Consider the following 25,811-nt stretch of genomic DNA (forward strand, 5'->3'; position numbering starts at 1 on the left):
CAAAACAGACACTGGTCACTAGTCAGAAAACTAATATAAAGTTTCATTGTAGAGACACGAGCTGTCAATCTTTTATACCACAGGAGAACTTCTAAGGCTGACAAATCCACAGCACTTTCTCACTTTTTCCTCTCCCTCCCCGGTGAATAAGTAATACACAGCGAGGAAATGGCCTGGATTATACAGTGCTGCTATCTTGTTCCCATTCTCCAAATCATCCAGAAAATGCTTTCTGACTTCCCTTTTTTTAGCTCCCACAGGACAAGGTGTTGTGAGAGTTGGATCAGAGGTAACCATTGTCGCATGGGCTTGGAAGGCTGCCAAGCTCCCTGCAGCAAAACTCTTTGCTTTGAGCGCTCCAGTTTGTCACTCCATCTTACATTTGAAATCCGCCAGGAACAAAAACACCTGGATCTGTGCTAACCTGTTTCTAAACTCTCAGATACTGTCTCCATATTAATCGTACGGCTCACGTGGAATACCATTCGTGGAAGGACAAAAAAAACAACTCTTAATCTAAAGCATTCTTCCACACGATGAAGGGATGAGGGAACTGTCCATTCACTCCCTGCACTCCTTTTGGGGCTGCCATGGCCGGGCCTTTCCTCAGCAGGCTACCCCCCGGTAGGGGGGCAGGGTGGAGCGGGCGAGCCCGTTTTCCTTATGATGCGTTTGAGCCTCAGCTCCTCCCGGAACTCGTAGGCGGCGAGGCCGGGGTCCCGGGAGCACAGGCCGGCGTAGGCGTCCGCCAGGGCCCTGAAGTGGCTCAGGGTGAGCTCCGTCGGCCGCAGGGTGGGGTCCACGTCCGCCTGCTGCAGCATCGCCTCGGCCAGCTCTGGACGCCTCGCCTCAGGAAACAACAACCTGAGGGAGGGACGGGAGGAACGGAGCGGCGTGAGGGGAAACAGAGACAGTGTCGCAACCCTTCTGGCTTCTTTGGTGTCACCGTGCTCATGCTCAACGGTATATGACACTAAGATTGAGATGATGTGACATATGGGGAGTTAATTAAAAATCACATAAAAGGAGGAGGGGGGAAAAAGAATCATACATTATGAATGCATGATAGCCAGTCTGTGCTAAAGAGCCGTATCCTAATCAAAACGAACCAATGGGAAGAAAAAAAAAGCTCAGTAACTTAAGCAACAAACCTCTCAAATGTCAAAAGGGGGCAAGCGGATTTGAGCTCCAGCCGTTGAACCCGTGCCACAAGTTGCATCACGTAAAGGTACGAGGAGGAGAAACCATTTCAATTTGATGACATCCCAGCCGTCCCTGACGCCATCCGCTGTGCTTTGAGCTATTGTGCGACATTGCTAGCTCCATCACTCAAACACACACGCTACAGATGCTATCTGGACGCTTCAGGCTGGCGCCTCCTCTTCAATCTGGCACCGGCGCCGCCAACCCGCTCTGGTTATATAAGTTGCTGTAGACAGCCGCCTCGTCTTCCCATCAAACCTCAATGACTCATAATTGCTGCTCTTCCTCGCCACCCTAGCCTTTCTTTCGGTGCGCCGCGCTGTCGTACCGCACAGTTTTGAAGTGGGCACGGGGGCGGCCGGCCACGCGCACTCGCGCCCAGCTCCCCGTCAACCGCTGAAGTGGAATATGTTTGGATCTCAGAGAGTCAGTGATTGAGTGTGTGCGTGGAGGAGGGGGACACAAGCTAATAAGGACAAAAGTACCTGACAGCTAGAGGGAATACATGTATCAATAAAGGAGGATGAGATCACTATCCAGCATGCCAAAAGTTGAAATAAATAAAAATAAAATGAGAGAATACTATTTAGAGGAGAAGGCTGATTTAAATATGGCCTCACAGACCACCGGTCCAGGTACCATCTGCTTACTCTAAGCCTCTGTAGCAGTACTTCCTGCGGAACTGGAAAGCATTGCGGACGACTTTCTCCACCAGCTTGAAGGGCTGCTGGATCTGGGGCTGAGCCAGCGGAGTGAAGTGGACGACTCCAACATCCACCTGCACATGGGAGGGAGAGAGAGAGAGAGAAAGAGACACACAAACACAATGAGAAAAGATAGGCTATAGAAGACCACAGGGGAAGATGATATTGTTGACAAAGGGGAGAGATGGAGAACAGTGCTGAAAGAGGCTAAGCAAATGAGTAAGACGTACGGACCAGATGGGGGACGTTAAAAAAAGGAACAAATACGCAGGCACAAAAGATGACACAGCCGCCTGCCAAGCCAGTTGCAGTTGCCACAGTAACACCTGTGCAATGGACCATAGAAAGTCAGCCTCCCTCTCGCTTTTCTCTCACCCCCTTTCATACGGCTGCCAGTCTCTGGATCACAGTCACCGCTTCTAAATACTTCCCAAGCCTGAGTCATTGAGGCGCGCACCTCTCTCGCCCTCCCCCCCTCCCATCTCTTCTACGGGGCCCCGCTGGGGGCCAGAGCCAGCCAAGTGGAAGCGCCATATAGATCAAGAGATGGCAGCGGTTGCGAAGTGCGTCGCTGTCTTGCTTGACTGTGGGGGCGAAGGCGCTGCTGCAAAGTTTATCATCGATTCTTCTCCCTGCGCTTCTACGTGAAAGAGAAAATTGACCTCGAAAAGGTTGCCGAAAATAAATTGTACTCAATAGCATATTTTTTTCTCCTCTTTGGATCATAATAAAGAGGGTGAAAGCAATGTGGTTTAGCTTAGCGGGTGGAGTTCAGTGTAGCGCTAACCAGGTTAGGTGGAGGAGTGGAGGCCAGGGACTGGAGGAAGCAGTGGGAATCCTGGCACCACTGTGGCTCACTGGCTCCCGCCCGATCCCTCCTCCGTCAGCTCTAAGCCGATATGACAAACTGTTGAAGTAATCATGCCAGACTTAGCAGAGAGCCTAGCTTGGGCTCTCCCTCGCTAACCCTCCCTCTCTTTTTTGCGTTTTTTTTTTTATGACTCTCACCAGCAGAGCGTACGCATTCACGCTCCGCCTGTCTCTCTGCTCGCTTGCTCACTAAATTTCCCTGTGCAGGCTCATCCGATCTCCTCATTCTCTATTGAGGCCACGAAGGAAACCCGAAGAAGACCGACCAAGAAGCCGGCACACCGCTTGGGTTCGCCCGCCATTTGTGAAGGAGGTAGCGCTCGCGTTGGGACTTTTGACAGCCTAAACAATATTCCAAGAGTCATCTGGGTTGAGTGAAGGGGGGAAATACAACTCCAGTGTGCATGGGGCAGGAGTGACAAGCTGAGGGGGCCAAAGAGCAGAGAGGTCGGTCGCATTTCCCTGGTGGGGCAGGAGTGAAAGGGGCTGACATCCAGACTCCAGGGGACGATATACACTGTGTTGTTAGGGACTGGCCTGTCTACCCGGCAGAGAGAAAACATCAATACCCGCGGTTAAACTGCAGCAGGTTTTCATTTTTGCTGAGAGGACTCCCATGCAGAATTGAGAACACAGACGTGGCATGAAAGGTATGTCAAATAAAAAGTAAAGTAATGGGAAGGAAAAGAAAGAAGGTCAAGACACGCACCTACTGAAACATGCAAACAGCACACAACCATCGCTTTAAATATTAACAGCACAAACTAATGCAGACCGTGACCCTCAATCACACAGGCTCTAATGTTAATATCATTCACCAATCTCGCGTTCACAAACCACCCCCTCTGTTGACATTCTCCAACCTAAGGTGCCTCTCCTGAACCTTGCAGATTGTACGAGTCACACACAGAGCCGTCTTGTTTCGCTGGGCTACAACAAGACTGCGGTGGGTAATTGGAAGGAGGAGAGTTAAAAGTGGTCCGTGGGACGAGCGAAAGATCACTAATGAGGCGTTTAGATTCCCTCTGCCCGACGCTTCTGTGACGCCGTTTGGCAGCACCACTAGAGCTGGGCTGTATCTCCCGTCTGATCTCGGATGCTCTGTGTTCAGAGATGCCTGGGCTGCTTGTTAACCTGGCGGCTGCTGCTGCTGCTGCTGCAGCAGTGCGTAAGAAGACAACACTGGTCTGCATCCGTTGTTCTGGCCACAGCTCTCTAGGCGGTGCCGCTGTGTACAGAATGCTTGCATCCTTCGCAACGATTGGCTTTTGTTCCAAACGACAGCCGTGGTGAATAATGTATGGCAAGGGGCTGCTGGTTTCCTGCTGAACGCAGCCTTACGTTCTTTGGGAGGCTTTGTTGTTCATTTGCATACTTGAGAGCCTTGGATCCCCACGTTTTATATAAGCGCCAATGCTCTCACCCCTTACTCGAATTGATTTGCTTGGCATTCTGAAAATCAATTCCTCCACCTATGGCAATCGACACGCATGGGACTCGGTTGAAGTTTACGGAGCACGACTTTATGAGCATGCTGGTGCTACAAAAGAAGGAGCACAGGGCCATCTGTTTGGGAAGAAGCAATAAGGCAGAATGTCTTGAATTTCACCCCTCTGCGCAAATAATCAGACAGTTTATATTCTGAACTTTCTGATTTATTAGAAGAGCATAGGGAGAAGTCGATAGGCCGACTATACGGGCGGCGGCATTTCAGCCATCAACTTGTCCATGTCACTTTGCACCGGGATTTATGGACGGCCTCGCTACATGGCTGCACCAGGTAGCAGCCCTGTAATATATCCCGCTCCCATTAATCCTCCTCCGATAACCTTAACACGCGAGGAGCTCCCACCTTAAATCATGCACGGATGCCTGGGCCCTCCAATTCAGTGCGCATGCCCTCATCCGTAGCGGTGCATCAGAACATGCATTGTGCATGTGTCTGGGAACCTACGCTTTAGAGTCCGACCCACACCCATAGAGGCGTTTCTGTTGCTCCCCACCTCTGATGTGGAATCAGTCACACACCTATGGAGGCGTTTTGGTTCCTTACCACCTCTGATTTCAAAACCAGCTTATTTTCTCAATGGAGGGCAGGAGCCGTCATACAACACCAGGAGACATTGCAGATGGGCTGCCTTTAAATTGTTTTCCCAGGCTCATGTGCTGTGTAAGTAGGAGAAAATAACAGAATCCCCTAATGAATTCAAATTTTGTTTGGCCTCCAAAAGGGCTTGTTCTTGACAAGGATTTATCATCAACCCTAACAAAAAATCATCTTGTTCATACTCTTAATCCGGCTCAAATTCAAGATGTTTGTTTTATATTACGTTCACTTTGAACCTTATGCACACGGTAGGCAAGCATACATGGAAGTGGCTTGGCACAGCTTGCCTTTTAATTTCAGTGCAAGCCCTTGAACTTCTGAAAATAAGATGCATAATTCAGCAAAGCAATTCCTAAAAGAGTTACCAAAAACTACAATCTTCTACAATATTTCTGTGTCCCTACAGACCACCCGGCTGGCCCATTTCTTCACATCACATGCACATCTCTATTGATATATTTTTAGCATTTCCATATTTCATGCGTTTGACCTTCTCAAATCGCTCAGCAGAGAACTCCATTACCCTGGCTCTGCTCTGTAGCCCTCAAAGTCCCCTTGCCCATTCCCACCTCTGACGCCTCCTCCTCGCCCAATGGTGTGTGAGCTGTAATTTGTCATGTCCCTCTGAGCGGAACCAAGACGAGATGGCAGGGCCCCGGGGCGCCTGCCTCAGCGCCACCTGAACACCCAACACTCCTGCTCGTACACAACGCCAGCTTCTGAGAGAAAGCCCGGGGGGCTGGTGGGAGGGGTGGGGTGGGACGCGGGAGATGGAAGGGGCCGCATCCGGCCGGGGGAATACATGAGGAGAAAAGGCCCACTAAGATGCCACACTATGGGCCAAGCGTTGCATTAATCATGACTATTCCTGGAGACAACAACCTCCATTTGGTTTGGTGTAGAAAGCGAGGGAGTAGAAGGTAGCCTGGGCTTCTGCTCCACAGAAGAGGCAGGAACGTCCACGTTCCTTAGACAGCTTCTGAACCCTTTGGAGATGTTCTCTTTGAAACATCTGCCAGTTTTGGTAAGAAACAATGACTGGAAATAAAGGATAGTGCAATAACAAATTCTGTTCTCACAGAATCCAGATCTGGCTTTGTCAGGATGTGGGAACCCGCACAGGGCATTCCAGTTTGTTCATTTGTGAAGTCCATCTCAGGGGGGATGTGGGGCTGGGGGGGATGTTGACAACTGACAGATTTATTATACATATGTTAGATGCAGTGAGAATTGCCAATAGCCCCGGAATACAGTCATCCAATGACACCTTGGACCTTAACTGGAAATGAATCACCTTTACAAGATGACAAACTACAGATGCAATTTCTCCTTCACATGGGGGGAGGTGGGGGTGTGGATCGACCGAATGGAAATGCAAATTGAACAATAAAAATCCCTGGTGTGTGGAAAGGACGCGGTTGCCGCATTGCCCCGGAGCTGTGCTGAGAACGTGGCTGGGAGGTGACAAAATAAAGCGGGACCATGCTTATAATAGCCTGCCATGTCTTCACACATCACCGAATCACACATTTACACTCCCTCTGGTACATGTTAGCAGCGCTTTCCCTTTCTCTCCCGCCACCCCTGCGCCTCTCCCTTTGCACCCCTTTCTCTCTAAAAACGCATTTATTTATTCATTTTTCATTTATTTATCTTATCGCCCACAGGAACACGGCCAGCTGGAGCACTTAAGATGTTATCGGTTACGACGGGATAAGCTGCATCCCCTGTAGCGCGCCGGTGGTGGGAGTCACTGGAAAACTGGAAAATTCCTCATTTTGGTGCAGCGCGTTCCCGCCACGGCCCCTGAGAACGTAGAGCCCAGAGTCAGCAGCGTTCCCTGACTGGAGGTAACAGCGTCCTCCCGATGGTTCGCTCAGGGCTCGTCGACCCATAACGACGTGGGGGATGAGCACCGGAGACAACCACACAAATAGATCAATAGCCGAACAAAAACCAATAGGCGTTGACCTATCACCAATCACCACAGTCAATGCAGGTGGTGGTGGTCATGGTGGTGGTTTCAGAGGAATTGACAAAACATCGGCTGATGCTGCAGAATGCTGCTAACAAACATCTGGGCTTCAAGGATGGAGCAGTTCGTACTTCTAAGCATGTTTTCACCTAACCATTATGTCCTCTGTGAATCAAGCCCCCCCCTTCCCTCTCCTTGTTCCATGTCCTCTGCAGAGAGGAGGGACAGGAAAGGTGGTGGTGGTGGTGGTGGTGGTGGGGGGCTAGCAGCTGCGATTTGAGGCTCCTGTTGTTTTCTGGCTGATGGAGAAGAGCCCCGAGGAGTGGGTTTCGGTGTGGTGGGGCACACATCCTCCAGTGCCCTCTGGACCTTTGCATAAACAACGACCAGGTCCGGGGGACAGACGTCTGGTCGATTATTCTGGTCTTAATTAAAATAGTCGTGTACGTCGTCGAGATTGAATTACTCCTGCATGTGGGGTACATGGAGAATGTTATCAACATGCCCAGTCCTGGCTTGTGTCATTTGATAGCAGCAGCATTCGGCTGTAAATCTAGGAGCGACTGAGCGTCATTTTAATACTTGCCTACCTCCACCGCTCAATAAAAACAAAAAATGTTTTTGGAAAGAGCGTCCAAGAAAGGAACGGATCCATTGAATCGACAACGTCAAAGGGTGTGATTGAGGTATTTTATAAGTAAGGTGGTCCTGTTCAAGCTTAATTCATCAGTAACGATGGCACCTCTAATGGAGGCAGAAAGTGTTAAGTGCTGTCACATCACATTAGCCAGATGTTTCAAAACAAGTAATGTTGCACTACGTTATTAAAGAAACCCGTTGTGTTAAACATAATATATGCGTATGAACGTTACATCCATCATATCGAGATGTATAATGCATTGTAAATGATTAAAATAAATAATTCACCTGGACTGAGGAGTTAAGTAGGAATAAACTGCAGTCATCTCATCGCATCGTTTTAAACTTCAAAAGCAGACGATACACTTGTTTAAAAAAAAAAAATATATATATATATATATATATATATATATATATATATATACATATATATGCAAGAAAATATGCAACACTACCACCGCACTATTCTGCGGACAACTGAACGGTGTTGAATGGAGTGGCGGATCTCCATTGTGTGGACTTTCATTCGGCACCGCTCGTCTGCCCCGTGACGTAGACGCTATTCCACAGCAACACACCGAGAAGCGGGGAGGACACGCACACGGCTCTCTACAACGCTCCGGGAAGACATGTGCGCTCCATGGCGCGGGATGTGTCCGTTCGTTTAGTATTGCCGAGGATATGGATGGATAGTTGGAGAGGATCCGCAGTAGGGACTGAATCATCGCCACCTCGTCTCGTCTTTGAATGTGTGTGTTTACAGAAACCGCTCAGGAGAACGTGACTCTCAATAGACAGCTCTGCACCAGCCAGGGTAAGATATTTTAACACCAACCTCGTTTTGGTGTTCATACGTAAACGGCTCGTTAAGTCGGAGTTGAAAAATAGGAATAATACTGTGTTTTCATTTTTTAAAAATAAAATAAAAACTAGGCGCAAAGTTGTATTAATAACAATCGTCGGAAATAAATAAACTGACGCCAACGTTGGCGGCCGCGTGTAACGTAGAACTTGACGAAGAAGTATTCCTCTTTTGATAGAAATCGAGTTAAAGTGCCATAATTAGCTCAAATGAGAAGGGTAAGGACACTGCAGCTTTAAGTAAACACAGCTATTGAGCGTTGGAAATACCACCAACTCATTTCGCCCTCTCCAATAACAGTTCTGAGGCGCCTGTATACAGGCGAATAGCAAACCGAATTTCCTCGCATGCAGCAACATTGGCGTAGCGCACGGCAATTATCAGCAAAGGCCAGCAAATACTGTTTGGGCTAGACGCTCTTTGTTCCCTGCAAGAAAACTCTGCTCGTGTGGGGTGAGCGAGGGTAGACCGTGTGTGTGTGAGAAAGAGAGAGAGGGAGAGAGAGAGGGAGAGAGCAGAGCAAGGAGACTTGCTCAATTGAATTTCTCATTTCTGTTTCTCTCCTCCAGAACAGCGGAGAAGCAGCAGCAGCAGCAGCAGCAGCAGCAGCAGCAGCAGCAGACAAGCGGAGGTGCAGGGGATTTGACTGGCAGATAGTGCAGCAGCAGCGAGTTGGAGGGGGGGGGTGTGGGAGGGGGGGGGGGGAGAGAGCGAGACGGGCACTGGGCTGGTGAGCTGGAGGCGCTGGGCTGACGCTGGTTTAATGCTGCCGGGCCAGGGAGCGACCGCCTCAGTGCCGGCAGTGGCGTCGTCGTCAACAGACACCTGAGAGGGGAGGGGAGGGGAGGCGATGGCGTCCACGGGCATGCAGATCTTCGGCTTCGTCCTGGCGCTGCTGGGCATCATGGGCGCTATGGTGGCCACCGTGCTGCCCAACTGGAAGGTGAGCGCCGACGTGGGCTCCAACATCATCACGGCCATCTCCCAGATGCAGGGCCTTTGGATGGACTGCACCTGGTACAGCACCGGCATGTTCAGCTGCACGCTCAAGTACTCGGTGCTGTCGCTGCCCGCCTACCTGCAGACGGCGCGCACCACCATGGTGCTCTGCTGCGTCATGGCCGCCATGGGCCTCTGCCTGGCGTCCCTGGGGCTCAAGTGCACCCGCTGGGGGGGCGGGCGCCGCTCCAAGAGGCACGCCGCCATCGCCAGCGGCGGCTGCTTCGTGGCCGCCGGCTTCCTGTGCCTGGTGCCGGCGTCCTGGTTCACCAACGAGGTCATCACCAACTTCCTGGACTCCAACGTGCCGGAGAGCAACAAGTTTGAGCCCGGGGGCGCCGTGTACGTGGCCTTCGTGTCGGCGGGCTTCCTGCTGGTGGGGGGCTCCGTGTTCTGCCTGTCCTGCTCGGGGAAGAGGCACGGGCCGCAGGACATGGTGCTGCTGCCGGCGCCCGACAAGCTGCTGCTTCATCAGCAGCTGCTCCAGCAGCAGCACCAGCAGGAGCTCCAGCACCAGTACTGCTCCCTCTCCCCCCTGGACAACAAGACGGGCTACAGCCTGCAGGACTATGTGTGAGGGCGCCACACACAGACACGCGCACGGAGCGCGTGGCACGGCAAATGGAGGAGAGGGTTCAAGAAAGACCAATGGATGATACGGATCAGACCTGGCTTTATTCCAAACGGAGGTGGAGAAGAGGGGGAAGGGGGAAGGAAGGCTCATCGGCTTTGCATCCCTCCAGCCCTCTTTCTGTATCCCCCCCAATCCTTTTTTTCTCGTTCTGCAAAGCACAAATGGCCCGTGGAGGTATTCCCCGAGCAAGTGTGGCGTTAACAAACAGATGGGGAAACGTGCGAGACGCGAGGATAGCGTTGAAGGCGTTGCATTGCAGACTCGGAGAGAAGCCTACAAAAAACGCACCTGCGCTTCATCTGGAAAACCCCGGGAGAGAAGCGGGTTCCCCAGGGATTTGGATTAAGAAGATAAGGAAGTGGTCTGTGTCGATTTTTGTAACTTTTTTTTTTTTTTTTAACCTTGGCCAAAAGGTTTGAATAAATAGGAAAAGCAATCATTTAGCTGCTAGTCACAATCGTTTGGTAGCCTCCCATTCGGCAAACTGCAATACCATGCCTCCTAGGAGGCAGCATTAGGGGGGGAAACCCTTTCATAGCAAGCCATCGTAGTTTCTCCTCATATGCCCTTCCACTAGAATGCCATGTGGAGAAGATTGATATAAAATGGTCATATTTTTGTTAGCTAATAATAGAATGATGTTGATATTTTGCCTCTAAAAGCATGCCGTGTGGAGCCTGTCGGTGTATTAATGCAGCGGAATGCCTGGTCGAAGAGACATAGCCACACAATGCCTGTGCCTGTAAAAGCTGTAGAAACATTTCGCCTGCAAACCGCGTTCAAAAGAGAGGAGCAGACAGAGGTTGCTGGGCTGAGCTGGAGGGGAGACTGATGTAGACAAGAGGCTGGCCAGGCCCCCACCCACCAGGTAGAAATATATGAGGGAGGGAGGAAATTGACAGTCACCTAAACCCTCCAGCAGACTGGACTCTGCCATGTTGCCTTCCATTTGCCATTCATCCGAATATTCATCCATCCAGCATCCCTGTTCAGCACCGACGATAAAGCCCCAGCAATCCGAACTGGTGGACAAACTAGCATGTTCATGTTCACACCCACGCAAAACAGACACAAACAATGTGCAGCCAGTAGACACACACAAAATTGCACACTTAAATGGGCACCCACATAAAAGCCCCAACAAGGGTTGTTTCCGCCCCCATCTGCCCCCCCCATCTCCCCCCCCGCCCTTCCATCTCCCCAATTTTGCATGTGTTTTCACCTTCGCCATCTGCCTTCTCAGCACCATGGAAACAGAATCCGGCACCCTGTGTGTGTGTGTGTGTGTGTGTATATGTGTGTGTGTGTGTGTGTGTGTGTGTGTGTGTGTGTGTGTGTGTGTGTGTGTGTGTGTGTGTGTGTGTGTGTGTGTGTGTGTGTGTGTGTGTGTGTGTGTGTGTGTGTGGGCTCACACACCGCTACTTCCATCAATCCCATTCATTAGCCAGTGAAAAGAGAGACCAGTGTTTTGTTTTTACACACACACACACACACAATGTATGAAAGCATAAAGTAATGAAATTTGAAAAAAGGGAGGAAAATAGAAAGAGCCTTGAGTCGTTGCAGGATGGCAGCTAAAAAGGTTTGAGTCATTCTCCATATGTGACTTGTTTTCCAAGTGCGTCAGCAATGCGCATACTCACGGCTAGTCTGCACCTGCAGAAAAGAACCAGGCTTCTTAAGTTGCAGTTGCTTGGCTATGCCATCATTCTGCTTATGCCCGATGTTTTTGTTTTGTCCTTCCTTCCTCCAAATTCCTCTTCCGGACTCAGTCTTGCTCATTGTGTTTCGTGCGCTGCTAGATGTGATCCTATCAAAACATAGACGCATGCTTAAAGCATGCCCCCTCTCCGGAGACATAACACACACACACACCTTATGATTCACACCTCCTCATATGTCAATATTACCGTTACATATTCACACTCATGGTTCCACTTGTGTCTCACGAATTCTGGGAAAAACAAAGTGGGAGGGAATGGGACAGAAACTGCTACTTTTCTGAGACAAACATAACATACTCTTGCCATTCCCTTTCTTTGTCTCCCTCTCTCTCTCTCTCGCTCGCTCTCTCATAAACATGCCGCCTCTTGAGGCAGGAACAGATGGCTAAGTTCGCCACCTGCAGGCTGCTTCAAGCACGCCAGGGGGAGGATGGGGGGAGGGTCTCTGTGGGGGTGGGTTGCGGGGAGCCCTACCCCGCCCTGACTAGCTGTCATGTGGCCGGCCGACAGCCAACAGAAGTGGCATCCTGACAGTAGCTCACTGCCCAGGGGCCGCGACCGATGCAATAAACAATAAAAACAATGTGCCATGTCTGTCGACCAAAACAGACACTTTATGCGTTTCAAGAATGTGCCAAATCGTGTCATTGACGTTTAATAATTTACGGACTTCCGTTAACCTTTTTACTACATCGTTTTTGACAAATGATATATACATTGGCCAATATTGTATGGATCTTTGATTAGTTATGCCAGAATAAGATTTGTGTCAACTAGGTACTTGTGTACAGTCAGAAGAGGCAGCCAATGCTTGTCATTTTTTTTATCAAAAGCACAGCCTAATCAGAAAAGAATATACCTTTTTCACAGCTGTGTAGGAGACAGTCATTTCATACAAGACATTTTTGTTAAGAATGTAAAATGTACAAATATTCCATTTACTGTTTTTTGTTTGGCAGCAGATCACTGTACACAAGTATCTAGGCCAGTGGGATGTAATGGTTCTCTTTAAGGTATCATTCCTCCATTTTGTTTCAATAAATGATACAACGTCCATGTCATATCTTCTTTATAAGAAGACTGCTCGGGTGCACCTCCACTTGTGGTACATTGTTTGACAGCAGTTTTTTCCAAGTGTATGAGCAGATCATTTCAAGCTCTCTGGACTGGTACAAATGTACATACCATAATTGGCAGGCTGTAAAAAAAATGAAAATATGTGATCTATTTCTGTCCGATAAGATTCCAGCAAAGCGATCGTGAGCTGTAGAAGTCCCCGTTTTTCTGTGGCTGTGCAGCCTGGTCTTCAGTGCACCATTTGATTTGCTTAAGAAAACAAAAAAAATACACGCCCGGATTAACTGGACCTTAAAAAGCTGCAGCTTCGCCCGCATAAACCAAGACGAGAATGATTATTTTTTGACAATTGCAGTGTTTTTTTGGTGGATGCTTTTGCACTTATACTTTGCCGGAGAGTATTTACGGTGATCCAACAGTTCACAAGTTCTGGTACCGTCTCAGCGTTCTTGTGCAAGTAGTTCTATTTTTTACCAATAAAACTATTTTGTGGGAGCAATATGTCCAAGCAATCTGGTTGTGTGTGTGTGTGTGTGTGTGTGTGTGTGTGTGTGTGTGTGTGTGTGTGTGTGTGTGTGTGTGTGTAGAGCTTTTGCGTTTTTGTGTGGGCATACGTGTCTGTTTTATCAGTAGGGGATGGCACATCTACTCCTGCCAGTTGGACAGACATCTAGATGGTACAGGCTGTGCAGAATGTAGGCAGGCACTTCATAGGGATATTATGGAGCCCTTTGCAGTGTAGGAGGGAACAACACGTTTCTACTCCCACTGAAATCTGTAAACATACCAAGGAAAAATGATGCCACCAGTCAGATCCCATCATGTAAAAAATGCATACATTTGAGAAATGAATCAACATCCGGGGAATTCTTTCTGGTGCAAATGGTATGAAAAAAGCTTAAACTTCAGCATACCAAACAGAAAACGTGTTTAAAAAGACACAGTTTTGTCTTCCTGCACAACTACTGGCATCTATCTATCACTGCCAACGGTCATTAAAATACACCAACACGAGAAGAGCTGAGTGAGAAGTGTCAACAGTACATTGTTAAAACCCTGGCCTCTGGGAGGATTCAAGTAGAGCTTGCCTCTGAATAAGCCCAACATGAATCCCAAACGGGCCCAAACCCCACACACACACACACACACACACACACACACACACACACACACACTGTTGGAAGACCTCATTCATTCTTTACGCACAATTTTTAGCATCTGCATGCAAACCGCAACAGACGTTTTTTAAAGATTGATATCGCCATGCTGTCGGCCTATAGACTTAGCCCAGGCCTCTTATTAAAAACGGTTTGCCTCTGGAGGAAAGTAAGAGCCCTCATTACGGCTGATTGGAGCCCAGTCAACAACGACCCGGGCGCAAATGTGTTTCCCCCCCCCGCCCGAAACAAACATGGATTATTCACGGCCACATCTCGTTCTCTTGCTCCTTTCGGTTATGCAACACAAGTGAAGATCAAATAGTGACTCCTCTCAGGGGTGCAACACTAATAAGATGGGCAACTCTGTGTTCTTAACCTACATTTGCCTTCAGAGGCATTCACCCGGAGTGGTTGTCCTGACAGATCTGGAATGCGCCCTACGATGAAGTGCAGGGGGTGGGGGGTGGGGTGCGAGTGGTGTTGGACGGGCGTAGGAGAACAAGCTTATGAACCATGTCAAATTCAGTTCATGGGTTAATCACACTATATACCTAGAGTCAGGCGCCCCCATCACATCAAACACACAAGGTCTTGCTTGACCCAGGGGCTCTGCCAACAGAGCTGGAGGTTCTGAACATTAGCCCCGGGGAGGGGGAGGGGGAAGGGGGAGAGACATGACGGAAGTGGTAGATGGGAAAGATAACGAGGAGATAACCAAACACAACGCCATGAACGCCTGAAGCTATAAAGCCACTTTGCTGGTTACGATGGCAGGAGGAACGAGATTGAGATAGACATATATGCAAGACCAACACAAGCTCTTCCCCATACGGTGATAAAAACACGCCCTTCATCAGAGCCCCACCTTTCTCTCTCACCCTCCCTTTCTCATCCTCTCTCTCCCTCCCTCTCTCTCTCACACTCGCTCCTTCTCTTTGCCGTCCAATGCATTGAAATGATAGCAGTGACCTTGGCTTGGCTGTAAACTGCTGAGGGGTGCAGTATGGGCTATGGAGATGACAAAGGGCTGCATGTAAGAAAACAATACACTGTGACAGTTCAAAAGGAGCACACTAAATACTTTAGCCCTGAGCAGCACCGTGAAGACGTGTTGTTGGGGAGGTTCACCGGTGTGTGAGGTGACGAAGGTTAAACGCAATAGAGTGAGGACAATGACACCTTTTTTACCCAAACCCCTTATCTTCTCTGAAAACGCAAATGAGCTATTAGAGTAGTGCGAAATGGGTTATGAATACACTTTGATGCAACTCAGGAGACAATGGGCTGTGGGAAACATATTTAAGCCCCACAGAGGCCATCAATTTAAGGACATAATCACATTAGCAGATCCCATTATGTTGTTATAACTGCTTTTTTTCTTTTCTATCAGCACAATATAAAACCCATTCACACGCCAAATAAATGTATTCCACAAATGTAACATTTCAACGGTGCAATCAACCCAAAAAGTTAGTGATTTGATTTTGGGGTTATATATTTTGTATGCAACATCTGGCCATTTACTATTTTGATGCAAACCGTCCTTCTTCAGAACCTGAGCAGAGCTTTCGAATACTGGGATAACATTACACACACTACAGCAGCAGCCAACCTGCTTACCCCGTAAGCAGATTCACTTTGCGTGCTAGAAAGCTAAACACTTAACCAGTATCTTGTTAGCAGGAGCAACGCACCTCCGGAGATGTTGATGAGACAATTCTGCCCACCTCTGCATTTTTCTATAAGGGCGGAAGAGAGAGGCGAAGTGGGCAGTATTTTTAGAATCCTTTTACCTTGAGACTCTGATGTATCGAGACCTAGCCATCAGGCATTAACCGCTCCCAGTAGGAGTCATTGAAATAACTTTCCCTTTTACCCCTGATACCATGTTTGACCCCATTTATGGAATAGGAACAGGCCCAGATAGATTGTGTGTCTGAACAGTGTGTGTGTGTGTGTGTGTGTGGCAGAAGGTGGGAGACTGGCACAGCAGCAGCAGCCCCGAAATTTTAAAGCTACTGCTGAGCGGAGAGCGAGGCCGCATTAGGTCACACTGGAAGAATCCATCATCTTCCGTTGTGTTACACTGAACTAAAGGTAAGTCCACATCTAGCACCGCCATGCTCCCTTCGATTCACCAAGAATTTGATTCCATGACAAAGAGTCAGATATACACGTGGGCCTGTGTATATGTAATACACAATGTGTACCAGCGGTAATGCACCTTTTGCCAGCAGCCAGCCATGATGGAAGGCCAAAGCCGCATTACCATATTTGAATTGGGCTCTGTTCATTTGGCCGGCGATCCTCTGCAGAGAGTAGAGTACAAGGGAAACATCTGTAGAGCCCTCCTCTGGACTGCACGGTTGGCCGAGGCTGGCTAGGTGGGTAGCTGTGCGATGGCCATTAACGTGGCCATTACTCAAGGTGGGCTGACGCGTGGGGCCCGGGCAGACCATCTGCTGGAGGTACGCCTGACTCCCCCGTCAGCTCTGTCCCTGGCCTGCATTTGTCTTCCGAACAATGTAGTCCAGGTGGGTTGTTTTTGTTGGTGGGTGCTGCACGGGATATTGTACATTACATAATGCCCGTTTCTTTTTACTTCACAAACTTCTCACAGCACTTTTGTACTGAGCCATCACCCTTCAGTCTTTGCGCAGTCGATTGCTGCATTACCATCTATAGCTCTTCGTGCCACTATACTGGGGGTGCACATGAGTTCTTTACTCTGCACCATTCCCCCCCCCCTCTCCTCCAACCACGTTGTCCCTCCTCTCCCTCCTACTCTCTGGTTCTGCTCACCTTTCCCGGTGGATAGCGTGACTGCGAGGAGCTGCAGTCGAGGGACTCGTTATGAGGCGTCTGTTAAGCGCCTTATAGACCCCCCCCGTGCCGGACGGAGGCTGATTTTAAACTCACTTTCTGCCAGGAAGCCGAGAGGCGACAGACCGGGGGAGTGGGATGGGCGGGGGGGGGCATGTCAACATGCAACCCCTCACCTCCTCATCATCTTCCCCCTCTTTGCAGATCAGCTGTTTCCTGTGTGAAGTGTGAAGAGGAGGGCCGCGGGGCTGGCTCAAGTGGGAGTCCACGGTGAAATAATGCGGTTTCGCTGATTGTCTTTTTGTGCCGTGTCCTCTAAATGTCCTTGACCCCTGATCAGAATATTAATAAGACCTAGCAGGACAGAAAAAAACACCCTCACAGCACTGTGTGAACACATTTCTATTCTGAATATAATGCAAGATCATCTAGTAAATGCAAAATAAAATAGAAAGTTGTACATGATTGGAAGAAGCAATTTACACGTCCTTGAGCTATTGTACATTGGAATGAACTGGGAGGTGTGTGATTACCAGAGGCAGGTTAGTGTGGTCGGCAACACGCCAGTGCCAGGGCATGCTGGTGCAGTGGGGGGTGAGCACATACACACAGTCTACCGATTTTCTCAAGGACAATTTCCAGTCACTCAATGTGACTGACAGAGGTGCAGTTTGGGGCGGGTGGGGGGACTGGAACAGGGCAGACGGATCCGATAGATAGGATAAGGACCTGAATCTGCTCGCCACACATCAATATGGTGCAGCGATAACCTGCTAATGTCAAAATTGATTGAATGGTTCCATCCTCATTACAATCTGTGCTGAAATTGTCCCTTACACAGGTGGCGGGCCGAATCTACCTGGCAATCAAATCAAAATCAAATCAATCCCAATATTTGCACATTCCAATGTGGTGTGCCAAACTACATGCCCATTACTAACTAGTTAAAAAAAAAATATATAAACAATACCGGTATATATTATAACTGCCATAATTTGCCATTTGGTCGGTTGCATAGGAGACAGTTACAGAAAAGCCATCGAACAAATCACGATACATTTTCAAAATTTCGGAAAATGACGATGATGTGACTGACAGAGCTACCCATATCATTGGCTCGGACCGACCTGCAATACATTAACTCCAGGCAGAAAATGTCTGTAAGTTTGTTCTCCCACCCACCAAGCCCCCCACGAAGTAAAAGGACAATTCTAATTTAATTTGAACAAATCCCTGGCCATTTAGAAGACAATTAGTGACGCGAAACCCATAGAGAGAACAAGATAATGCCGACAATTAGAACACTGAGCCGATTTGCTGGCTACGAGACGCAGGCACAGTGCTGCTGTGGAGTAGCACACACCGCATCCTCTTGCTAACTTATAGGACGATCTAGGAGGCAGGAGTCCAAGACACCATCCTTAAATATTGTCAGGCTGCAATTGTCATACTATATAAAACCTGTCAATGCAAGAAGTCTCCCAAGTAATCATTACAAATTACTTCAATTTAGCTGTTTTGACAACTAATGCAACACACCGCATTCGTAAGTTTCTAATCAAACATAATTTGATCACCATTAGAGACACATCGCCGTCTTGGGAATAACCACATGTTTTTCCTACAAACAGGAAGGCATTTACTTGTGAGATCAGCCTATTTTTCTATTTACCATATTTCCAGGACCCATCAAGCCAGCCTATGATTGCTTCCCTTAAATCACACTAGGCATTTTTATTGGTCGTAAAACATTCTCTCACAATTACTCTGCCGAACACCAGTAAACAAGGCCTAGACAGAGGGATTTTTTGTGAATTATACGACATGATTTAGGCCCACCAGTAAAACAATGAATAAATAAATAAATGAATAAATAAATTAAAGAGTGGGTGGGGGCAGGATGCATGTGTAGTGTAAGAGATATGATTGATTTATTATAGTCCTCCAGTCCCTTTTTATGCGACATTATCAAGAAGAGACCCTCTCCTCAAATCAGCATGAAGATCATTCCTAATCATATCTGCCCTACCAAGCCCCCTTTAAATACATTTAGTGTGTATGTGTGTATTGGACTATTGACCAGCGGTGGCGTTCTGCTAATTATTTCACAGTGTGGATAAACTCATCTTACATTCATATCTACACATGTTCACGCACATGCCTGTGAAAGCATGTTAAGCCCGTATGAAAAGTCTTTCCAATAAGTCTACCCTTTGAAATAGAGACAAATATGAGAGAAGAGAAGAGCACACGCACACGCACACGCACACACACGGTGTGATGAAATAATCATTGGGAACCATTTCTTCTGAGAGAATGAGTGATCAGCAGCAGCCGAACGCTCTACACAGGGATTCAATATTGACTGGGAGACCCACGAGTACTGTGACATCTGCAGGGGACCCATCCGGCTGGGGGCCTCCCCTTCCGTCCAGGGAGAGTAAAACACAGTGTAGTTGGTTTGTTCATAAGGGAGCTGCGAGAAGCTTTTAAAAATGGCACTTGCTTGGCGTTACTTTGTCTAACATCCGGGCAGAGCTCAAAAGCCAAAGACACACACCATGACGAATGTTTCAAAGTTTCAACTTTTCTATTTAATGGATTCCCTCACCCCCCCATCCCATGTAGTCCCCTAGCCATACGACAAACCCACAGCCATTGAACAGACCTCTCTATTCTCTTCTCTGTGACAATAAACTGTTATCACACCCATAAGAGGCGAGCAGGGCCTCTGAGACAGGCGCAGACAGAATCAGAGAGCGAGTGTAGAGGAACTGGGGCAAAGAAAAAAGGATGAAGAAGAAGAAAGAATAAGGAAGAGAAGGACTTCCTCATTATGGGCCAATGTGTGATTGCCGCCGCTTCGCAAATACCCAGCAGGCATCATTAGAGCCCAGAGAGGGTCCAAAGAAAAGGCGGGCAGCGACTCAACGCAGTGCTCCTAATGAAGCCTGGATGAAGGGGAGTGTTGGGAGGCCGTCGTGCAAGACGATGACGGCTGAGGTGACACATAGAGAGTGACTCAGTGTCGGCGTGAGTGTGTGTGTTGAACTGCAGCATATATATATGTATATGTAAAGTAAAATTGCAAGCATTAAGGACAGTGTTTGTGTGTGTGTGTGTATATATGTGTGTGTGTGTGTGTGTGTGTGTGTGTGTGTGTGTGTGTGTGTGTGTGTGTGTGTGTGTGTGTGTGTGTGTGTGTGTGTGTGTGTGTGTGTGTGTGTGTGTGTGTGTGTGTGTGTGTGTGTCCCCTACCTCGGGCTTGGGGACAAAGGCCCGGCCGGGGATGGTGAAGCAGCTGTGCACGGTGCAGAGGTACTGGGCCATGACGGACAGACGGCTCCTCTGTCTGCTGGCCGTGCTGGCCGTCAGCCGCTGGGTGGGAGAGACGGGTGGCACAGGTGAGCATTTGGAAAAAAAAAGGTCAATTTAATAAAATGCATGATACATGGTCCGAGAAACACGCTCAGGGGAAGGACAGGTCGTGGAGAGGTCACAGATCCTGCATTGTAGAATGTGCAGTGCCCAAGGGATCAGTTCATCTGGCACTTAGTGTCGCACTGTTTTGGGTTTTCCTGTTCAACCTTAATACAGCGTTAACTACAATCCAATCTTGTATCTTGACATGTTGTGATTATTAATTAGCCAAGCAAAAGAGTATTGCTACATAATTAGGTATTCACAGAGTATCTGGGGATACCCATTGTTATTACATTTAATTCTCCTGATAATTATCTTCTTTTTTTTTTGAAAGGATCACATACAAGTCAAAAAAAATACTTTATAAACAAGCCATGTCATGTCATATCCTACCAAATCCAGTGCATTTGAGAAAAAACTATCAAATACTTATCAGCCACCTCGGCCACCTCCTTCTGGAAGGTCAGGGTCAGCCTGGTGCGTCCGAAGGCGAAGGGCCCGGTCCTGTTGGCCATGTGCTCAAGCCACTTGATGATGAGTGGCGTCGACACGTTGAAAGGCAGGTTCCCGATGATGTGGAGGTTTGGCGGATCTGATTTGGAACCACACGCACACCTCGAGTTAAGCAAAACCAACTACCAAGTATATGGAGTCTGCTTTCTGTCACAACTGTTCACAGCTAGGGTATAAGGGGAAAATCAAACATCACAATGCTTTTGCAATTGAATATATAGATATTTTGAAAATGCTGTTTATTTCTTTGCCACACAAAACAACAATGGGAGTCCCCTGGTTAAGTAAAGGTTAAATACAAATTGAAAGAAGTAAAACTATATGGGAAAACATAAGTACATTGGATTTAATTACAAAGCAGGAAGATATTATTATTTTTGTTTAAAATAGCCCAATTCCAACTGTCACTTGCCGTTATGTAAGCAGCTTTTTAAACTAATTATGTTATACATGTTCCAGAAAATGGAAACCCAGGGAATCTCAATATGGATATACTTTCTAGCTCTAGTCCATTGTCGAGTGTAATTGCTCTTGTAAACCCGTAGTCTCACCTTCATCCCATGGCTTTGAGATGATGGATGGGAATCCCCTGTCCATTCTGTAAGTGAGTATATCACCGTGGACGATCCTCAGCTTTCCAGGTGCGGCCTCCGACAAGAGCTGTGCACAGAGATGTGATATATATGTGAACTAACGAGAAAGGGGATCTTCAACAGCATCTGCCAAGTCATAGTCATGAAATATAGTTAATCCCATTAGTGGCCAAGCATTCTCCAAATTACAAGCATAGGGCTCAACATTTGAAAAGACCCCTAAATTAAATTTGCATTTTCTCCCTCTTAGCTTGGTCAAATTATTCAAATTACATTCACATTATACCTAAAACAACAAACAACTTAACGTAACATCCTTCACAGCAGAATTGTTGTGTGTGGATTTGGGGCTTTTGGAGGGGGTTCCAGTGACACTGTTCCCATCCACCATGGTGTACCTGGAGACCGGGGATGAAGCGGGTGTCCTTCTCCACCACTAGCAGGTCTGCAGCCCCCGCATTCAGGATGGAGCGGGTCAGCCCGCCGGGACCAGGGCCCACTTCGCAGACGTGGGCACCCTTCAAATTACCCGCCTGCCGCACGATTTTGTCTGCAACGATAGATGAAACACATGGGAATTTTTTTTTTGCTCTTCAAATATTGATTGGGGTACTTCAGCGACACCAGCTTGTGAATTGGATATCAGTTCATGTGGCCCATGCATCAAAGCAATTAGTCCACGTTCTGCGATCTGAGGTCCTGGGGTCTATATTTAGATTAATGCCGCTTGCCGTTCCAACGCCTGTCTGCCTCAGCGCAATGAAGTTGGGATGGATTAATATAACACACACTAGTCACCTTGTCAAGGACACAAGTGCAGATCAGCCCTCCAGTGGCATCACTGATAATCACATTAGGGGAACAGGGCCCCTTTTGCAGCCTTGTAACAACTGACTTATCTGGTTCACATTTGCAGTGGAACTACTAAAGCTAGCCCATACAAAGTCTTTTCAGTTTCTATGCGAATAAACAAGACCTTAGTGGGCGGAGCACTGAAGTGCAGCTGATGTGAACACGTCACAGTTTTCCACCTCGGTGCGGACCCCCTAGCAATGTGCGAAGCAGGCAGGTTGTTGCTGCAATGCAGCTTAAGAACTGACAAGGAAACACTATAGAAGGGAAGTAGAGTGACACACCTGTGAGTCTCAAATCCAAGAGAAAGTTCTGGGACAGCTGTTTGGTGGCTCGTAGTTTGTACAGCTTTATCACCTCGCTGATAGTGGGTAAGGGAGGCAGTCGGAAGGAGGCGATTTTCCCAGAGGCAGCCATCATTTGTGTCCACTGTAAGTGAAGAATGGTTTAAAGATGGCGAAGATGCTACAAACACAAAGGAAATACTCAGAATGTTACAGAATGTTTATTAGAAAAAAATTTGGTGGCATTTATCAGTCTATGCCATTATATAGTACGACTTCAGATTAGTGCAAAGACTTTATACTGCCACTTATTGTCAACAGTCACCTACATAACAATGTTGCCATGCATTCCCAATTAATTCTATCCAATATATTGGAAATCTGAAATTACTATCCATGTTTTTCATTTGGAACTAAATCATTCAGCTTTCTGATTTCATGATCTAGATCGCCATCTAGTGGCATCAAACGAAGGTTGCAATTGCCAACATAGAAAATATAGAAACAGACTTCAAGCTTCGCGATACGTGAATGTACAAATGTTAAAAAGGAACTTCACGCTTTGCAAGTAACTAAACCTATTGAAATATAAACGATCAAAACAATAACTCGCGACTAACCAGTACTAGTGCACGTTATTAACCTGTGTATGACACTATTACACCTTTTCTAAACGATTGTGAAACGTTTACCCATCAGCAATCACTAGATAAACGGAGGTACCAAAATCTAAAAAATATGTACTTGCACATGAATGACAACTGTTTGTTGTTAGCCTTTTGAGCTACAATCAGCGTTTCAGACCTTGTGTCTTTCCGTGGGCCCAGGATGTTATAACGATTCAGACGAAGATTTGAACTCTGTATATCTCGGTGTCCCCGGGAATGTAAATTGTATCGTTGAAATAAATACAGAACCATAACATCAATTCAAGTTACTCCATGCTGTTCAGCAGCAACGCTTTACTTCCGGTAGCAAGCGTTTCATCGTGAAGTATCCAATTATTTTGCAGTGCCTCAGATTTTAACCAATCGTTGTCGGGTAGGCGGGATCTTTCTTTGCCCTTGTTTCTTTGCCCTTTTCTATGGGATGTTTCGAACCTAACAGATGGGGGTCATCGATTTCATTGTGTTTTTGGGACGTTTATAGACACTAATTTGTTACGGAAAAAATAAGTCTTTGGTTTTACAAGAATTATACTTTACGAAGATGTTCGAAGTTTGAAGTTTTTTATGCTGTTAATGTTTTAATGTATTGTTGTTATTGGATATGTGGTAACTGTTGGTATTTTTACAATGACTATTATCCAAGAAACTCCCTTGGGCCCTCTCAAAGTTGTGGGTTCTCGCAAACAAAACTTCCCATGATGCATTTTGATAGACTGTATGAATATAATACGTGCACGGAGTGTGCGACGGAAAAACTTCTCCAAAATTGGGTCAAATTGTTGACTTAAAATGGATGACGAAGAGACATCCTCTGAAAAACCGGAACCTATCGAGGGAGAGGCTTTCGAGGGATCGATACCGACGGCAAAGGAACCAGAAGGCTCCACATTCATACAGTGATACAAGGTAAGTTTCTTTTCTTAACGTTATGTCAAATGAACTGCATTGCTTACAGATTAACTTCACCGTTAATGGCTCAACATGATTACGAAATACCAGATTTGCCCACATCCCGCCAACTCTCAGCAACCCAAGTTAACTTATTCGGCAAAGAACATCAACAGTCATAGTTATCCGCTAATGTAAATCTCCAATTTAACCATGCTATTTGTGTCTTGACTTATAACCACCTGATTCCAGTGTTCATTAGCCTACAGTTATTTATTGTGATGCTCTTTTGAGGTAATTCGACTAATTTCCCAGTTTTCAATTGTGATTTCTTATAGGTAATGTTGGCTAATGCTCATGGTCATTGCTACATCGATCACTGTCATTATGATACTAGTATCTGTGAGTTTTTATTCTAGTCTATTCATCTTAGTTCTGAAATTTTTTAGTTGGTTTCGAGACCGATGACGGCATGGTAAACTCAAGGACACATTGATGGTAAAATCGTCATTACAAAATATAATAGATAAAGGTTAGATTTCACGGTTGTAAATAGCGGGAATGTTATTGAGGAAGAGGATTATGTCCACCAAAAAAAAAACAGATATGAAAGTGTTGAATGCTGAAGTCAGAATTCTGAGAAGAGATTCACTATTCCGAGTTTAAAGTTGGAATTCAGGATCGGATTTTGAAGTTAGTTTTATGGCTAGGATACCTGTAAGGAAGCAAATTTAGTGGGGGTCACTTTGCAACATACAGGAGGGGAACCAAACATTGACAGAAGATGTCGGATTTATTTAAGTTTCTGCGTGGTCCCCAAGGAAGCCATTTTATTAATGGAAGAGCAAAGGGTGAGTGAAAAATAAACATGTTGGTTTGGTGCCTGGATTAATTTAAATAATTTGACGTCAGTATTTTGACTTAAATCTCAGAATTTTGACTTTCTTCTCAAAAATCTGATTTAAAACTCAGAACAAAAAAAACAACAGACTGCTATGCCCTGGATTAACAATCAGAATTGAGCATTCATTTTTTAAAGTTATTGAATATACAAATACAAAGGTTTACAAAATAGAACTAGAAGGGTTAGAATTTCATATGTCTTCTATACCTATGTGCAGTATCTATTAGTACTGCAGGCCAAGGTATTATAGCTCATTCTCATACAATACTACCATAGGCCTAACTCAAAACTAACATGACTAATACATATTTTTGTCACTAATCTTATATCCATTCTTTTTCATTCAGAATTACTTGTGAATTGGAAAATGAATCACAAACTCAGATGTGCATGACAATGGATTCAGTTAATTACTGCACTTACATTTAAACCTCAACTACAGAAACTAAAGCAAATACCGCATTCAATAGGTCAGTTAACACACCCACACAAATACATACCACTGTTTTATTCATACCATTGTTTGTTACATACTTTTCACTGGTGTGTTTATTTGTTTATTGATTGTTTTTCACAACTCAATTTGCCTATACTGTAGATTGTTATGATAAATACTTCAATAACATTTTATATGCTCATTACTTTTATTGGCTTTTATTTACACTGCTGTGCAAGCTGGTCATTGTGGTCATGCTAGAGCTCTATATCGCAGGAGAACCAATTCTAATGACTTCCATCGTCTGCATGTTTAGTCCAGATTCTATGTTTAACATGATGTCTTTAAGAGGACATCTTAAGTTTACTTCTTATTATACTATGATACCAATTCAGTACGACATTAATAAACTTTCATTTTATGTGTTTACTTTCCAAGACATCATCAACATTGTTATTGCACTTGTCTTTTCT

At 46.5% G+C, this 25,811-nt stretch overlaps 2 protein-coding genes across 2 annotated transcripts; one reads left to right on the forward strand and one right to left on the reverse strand.

The window, feature by feature from the left end:
• tfb1m (transcription factor B1, mitochondrial) lies at positions 1-23,392 on the reverse strand. Its single transcript, XM_079753063.1, has 8 exons — positions 23,247-23,392; positions 22,443-22,587; positions 21,705-21,856; positions 21,265-21,373; positions 20,641-20,792; positions 20,036-20,155; positions 1,854-1,981; positions 1-864 (listed from the first exon to the last, which is right to left on the reverse strand). Exons 2-8 carry the CDS (start codon positions 22,576-22,578, stop codon positions 615-617), a joined length of 1,047 nt encoding a protein of 348 aa, XP_079609189.1. The 5' UTR covers positions 22,579-22,587; positions 23,247-23,392; the 3' UTR covers positions 1-614.
• On the forward strand, positions 9,211-10,357 carry LOC307087470 (claudin-20; the record flags this gene model as incomplete). The annotated part of the gene is made up of 1 exon (XM_079753064.1): positions 9,211-10,357. The coding sequence occupies one exon, from the start codon at positions 9,211-9,213 to the stop codon at positions 9,934-9,936; it is 726 nt and encodes a 241-aa protein (XP_079609190.1). The 3' UTR covers positions 9,937-10,357.
• Positions 23,393-25,811: the final 2,419 nt, after the last annotated feature.

This window comes from Pollachius pollachius (assembly GCF_949987615.1).
Source record: "Pollachius pollachius genome assembly, chromosome: 15".
Lineage (NCBI taxonomy): Eukaryota > Metazoa > Chordata > Actinopteri > Gadiformes > Gadidae > Pollachius > Pollachius pollachius.

Coding starts and splice junctions, on each gene's coding strand:
- tfb1m (XM_079753063.1), bottom strand. CDS start 22,578: ATGATGGCTGCCTCTGGGAAAATCGCCTCCTTCCGACTGCCTCCCTTA. Junction 21,857..22,442: donor CTTGGATTTGAGACTCACAG/GTGTGTCACTCT, acceptor CTATCGTTGCAG/ACAAAATCGTGCGGCAGGCG. Junction 1,982..20,035: donor CCTTTGTCCCCAAGCCCGAG/GTAGGGGACACA, acceptor TCCCATGTGCAG/GTGGATGTTGGAGTCGTCCA.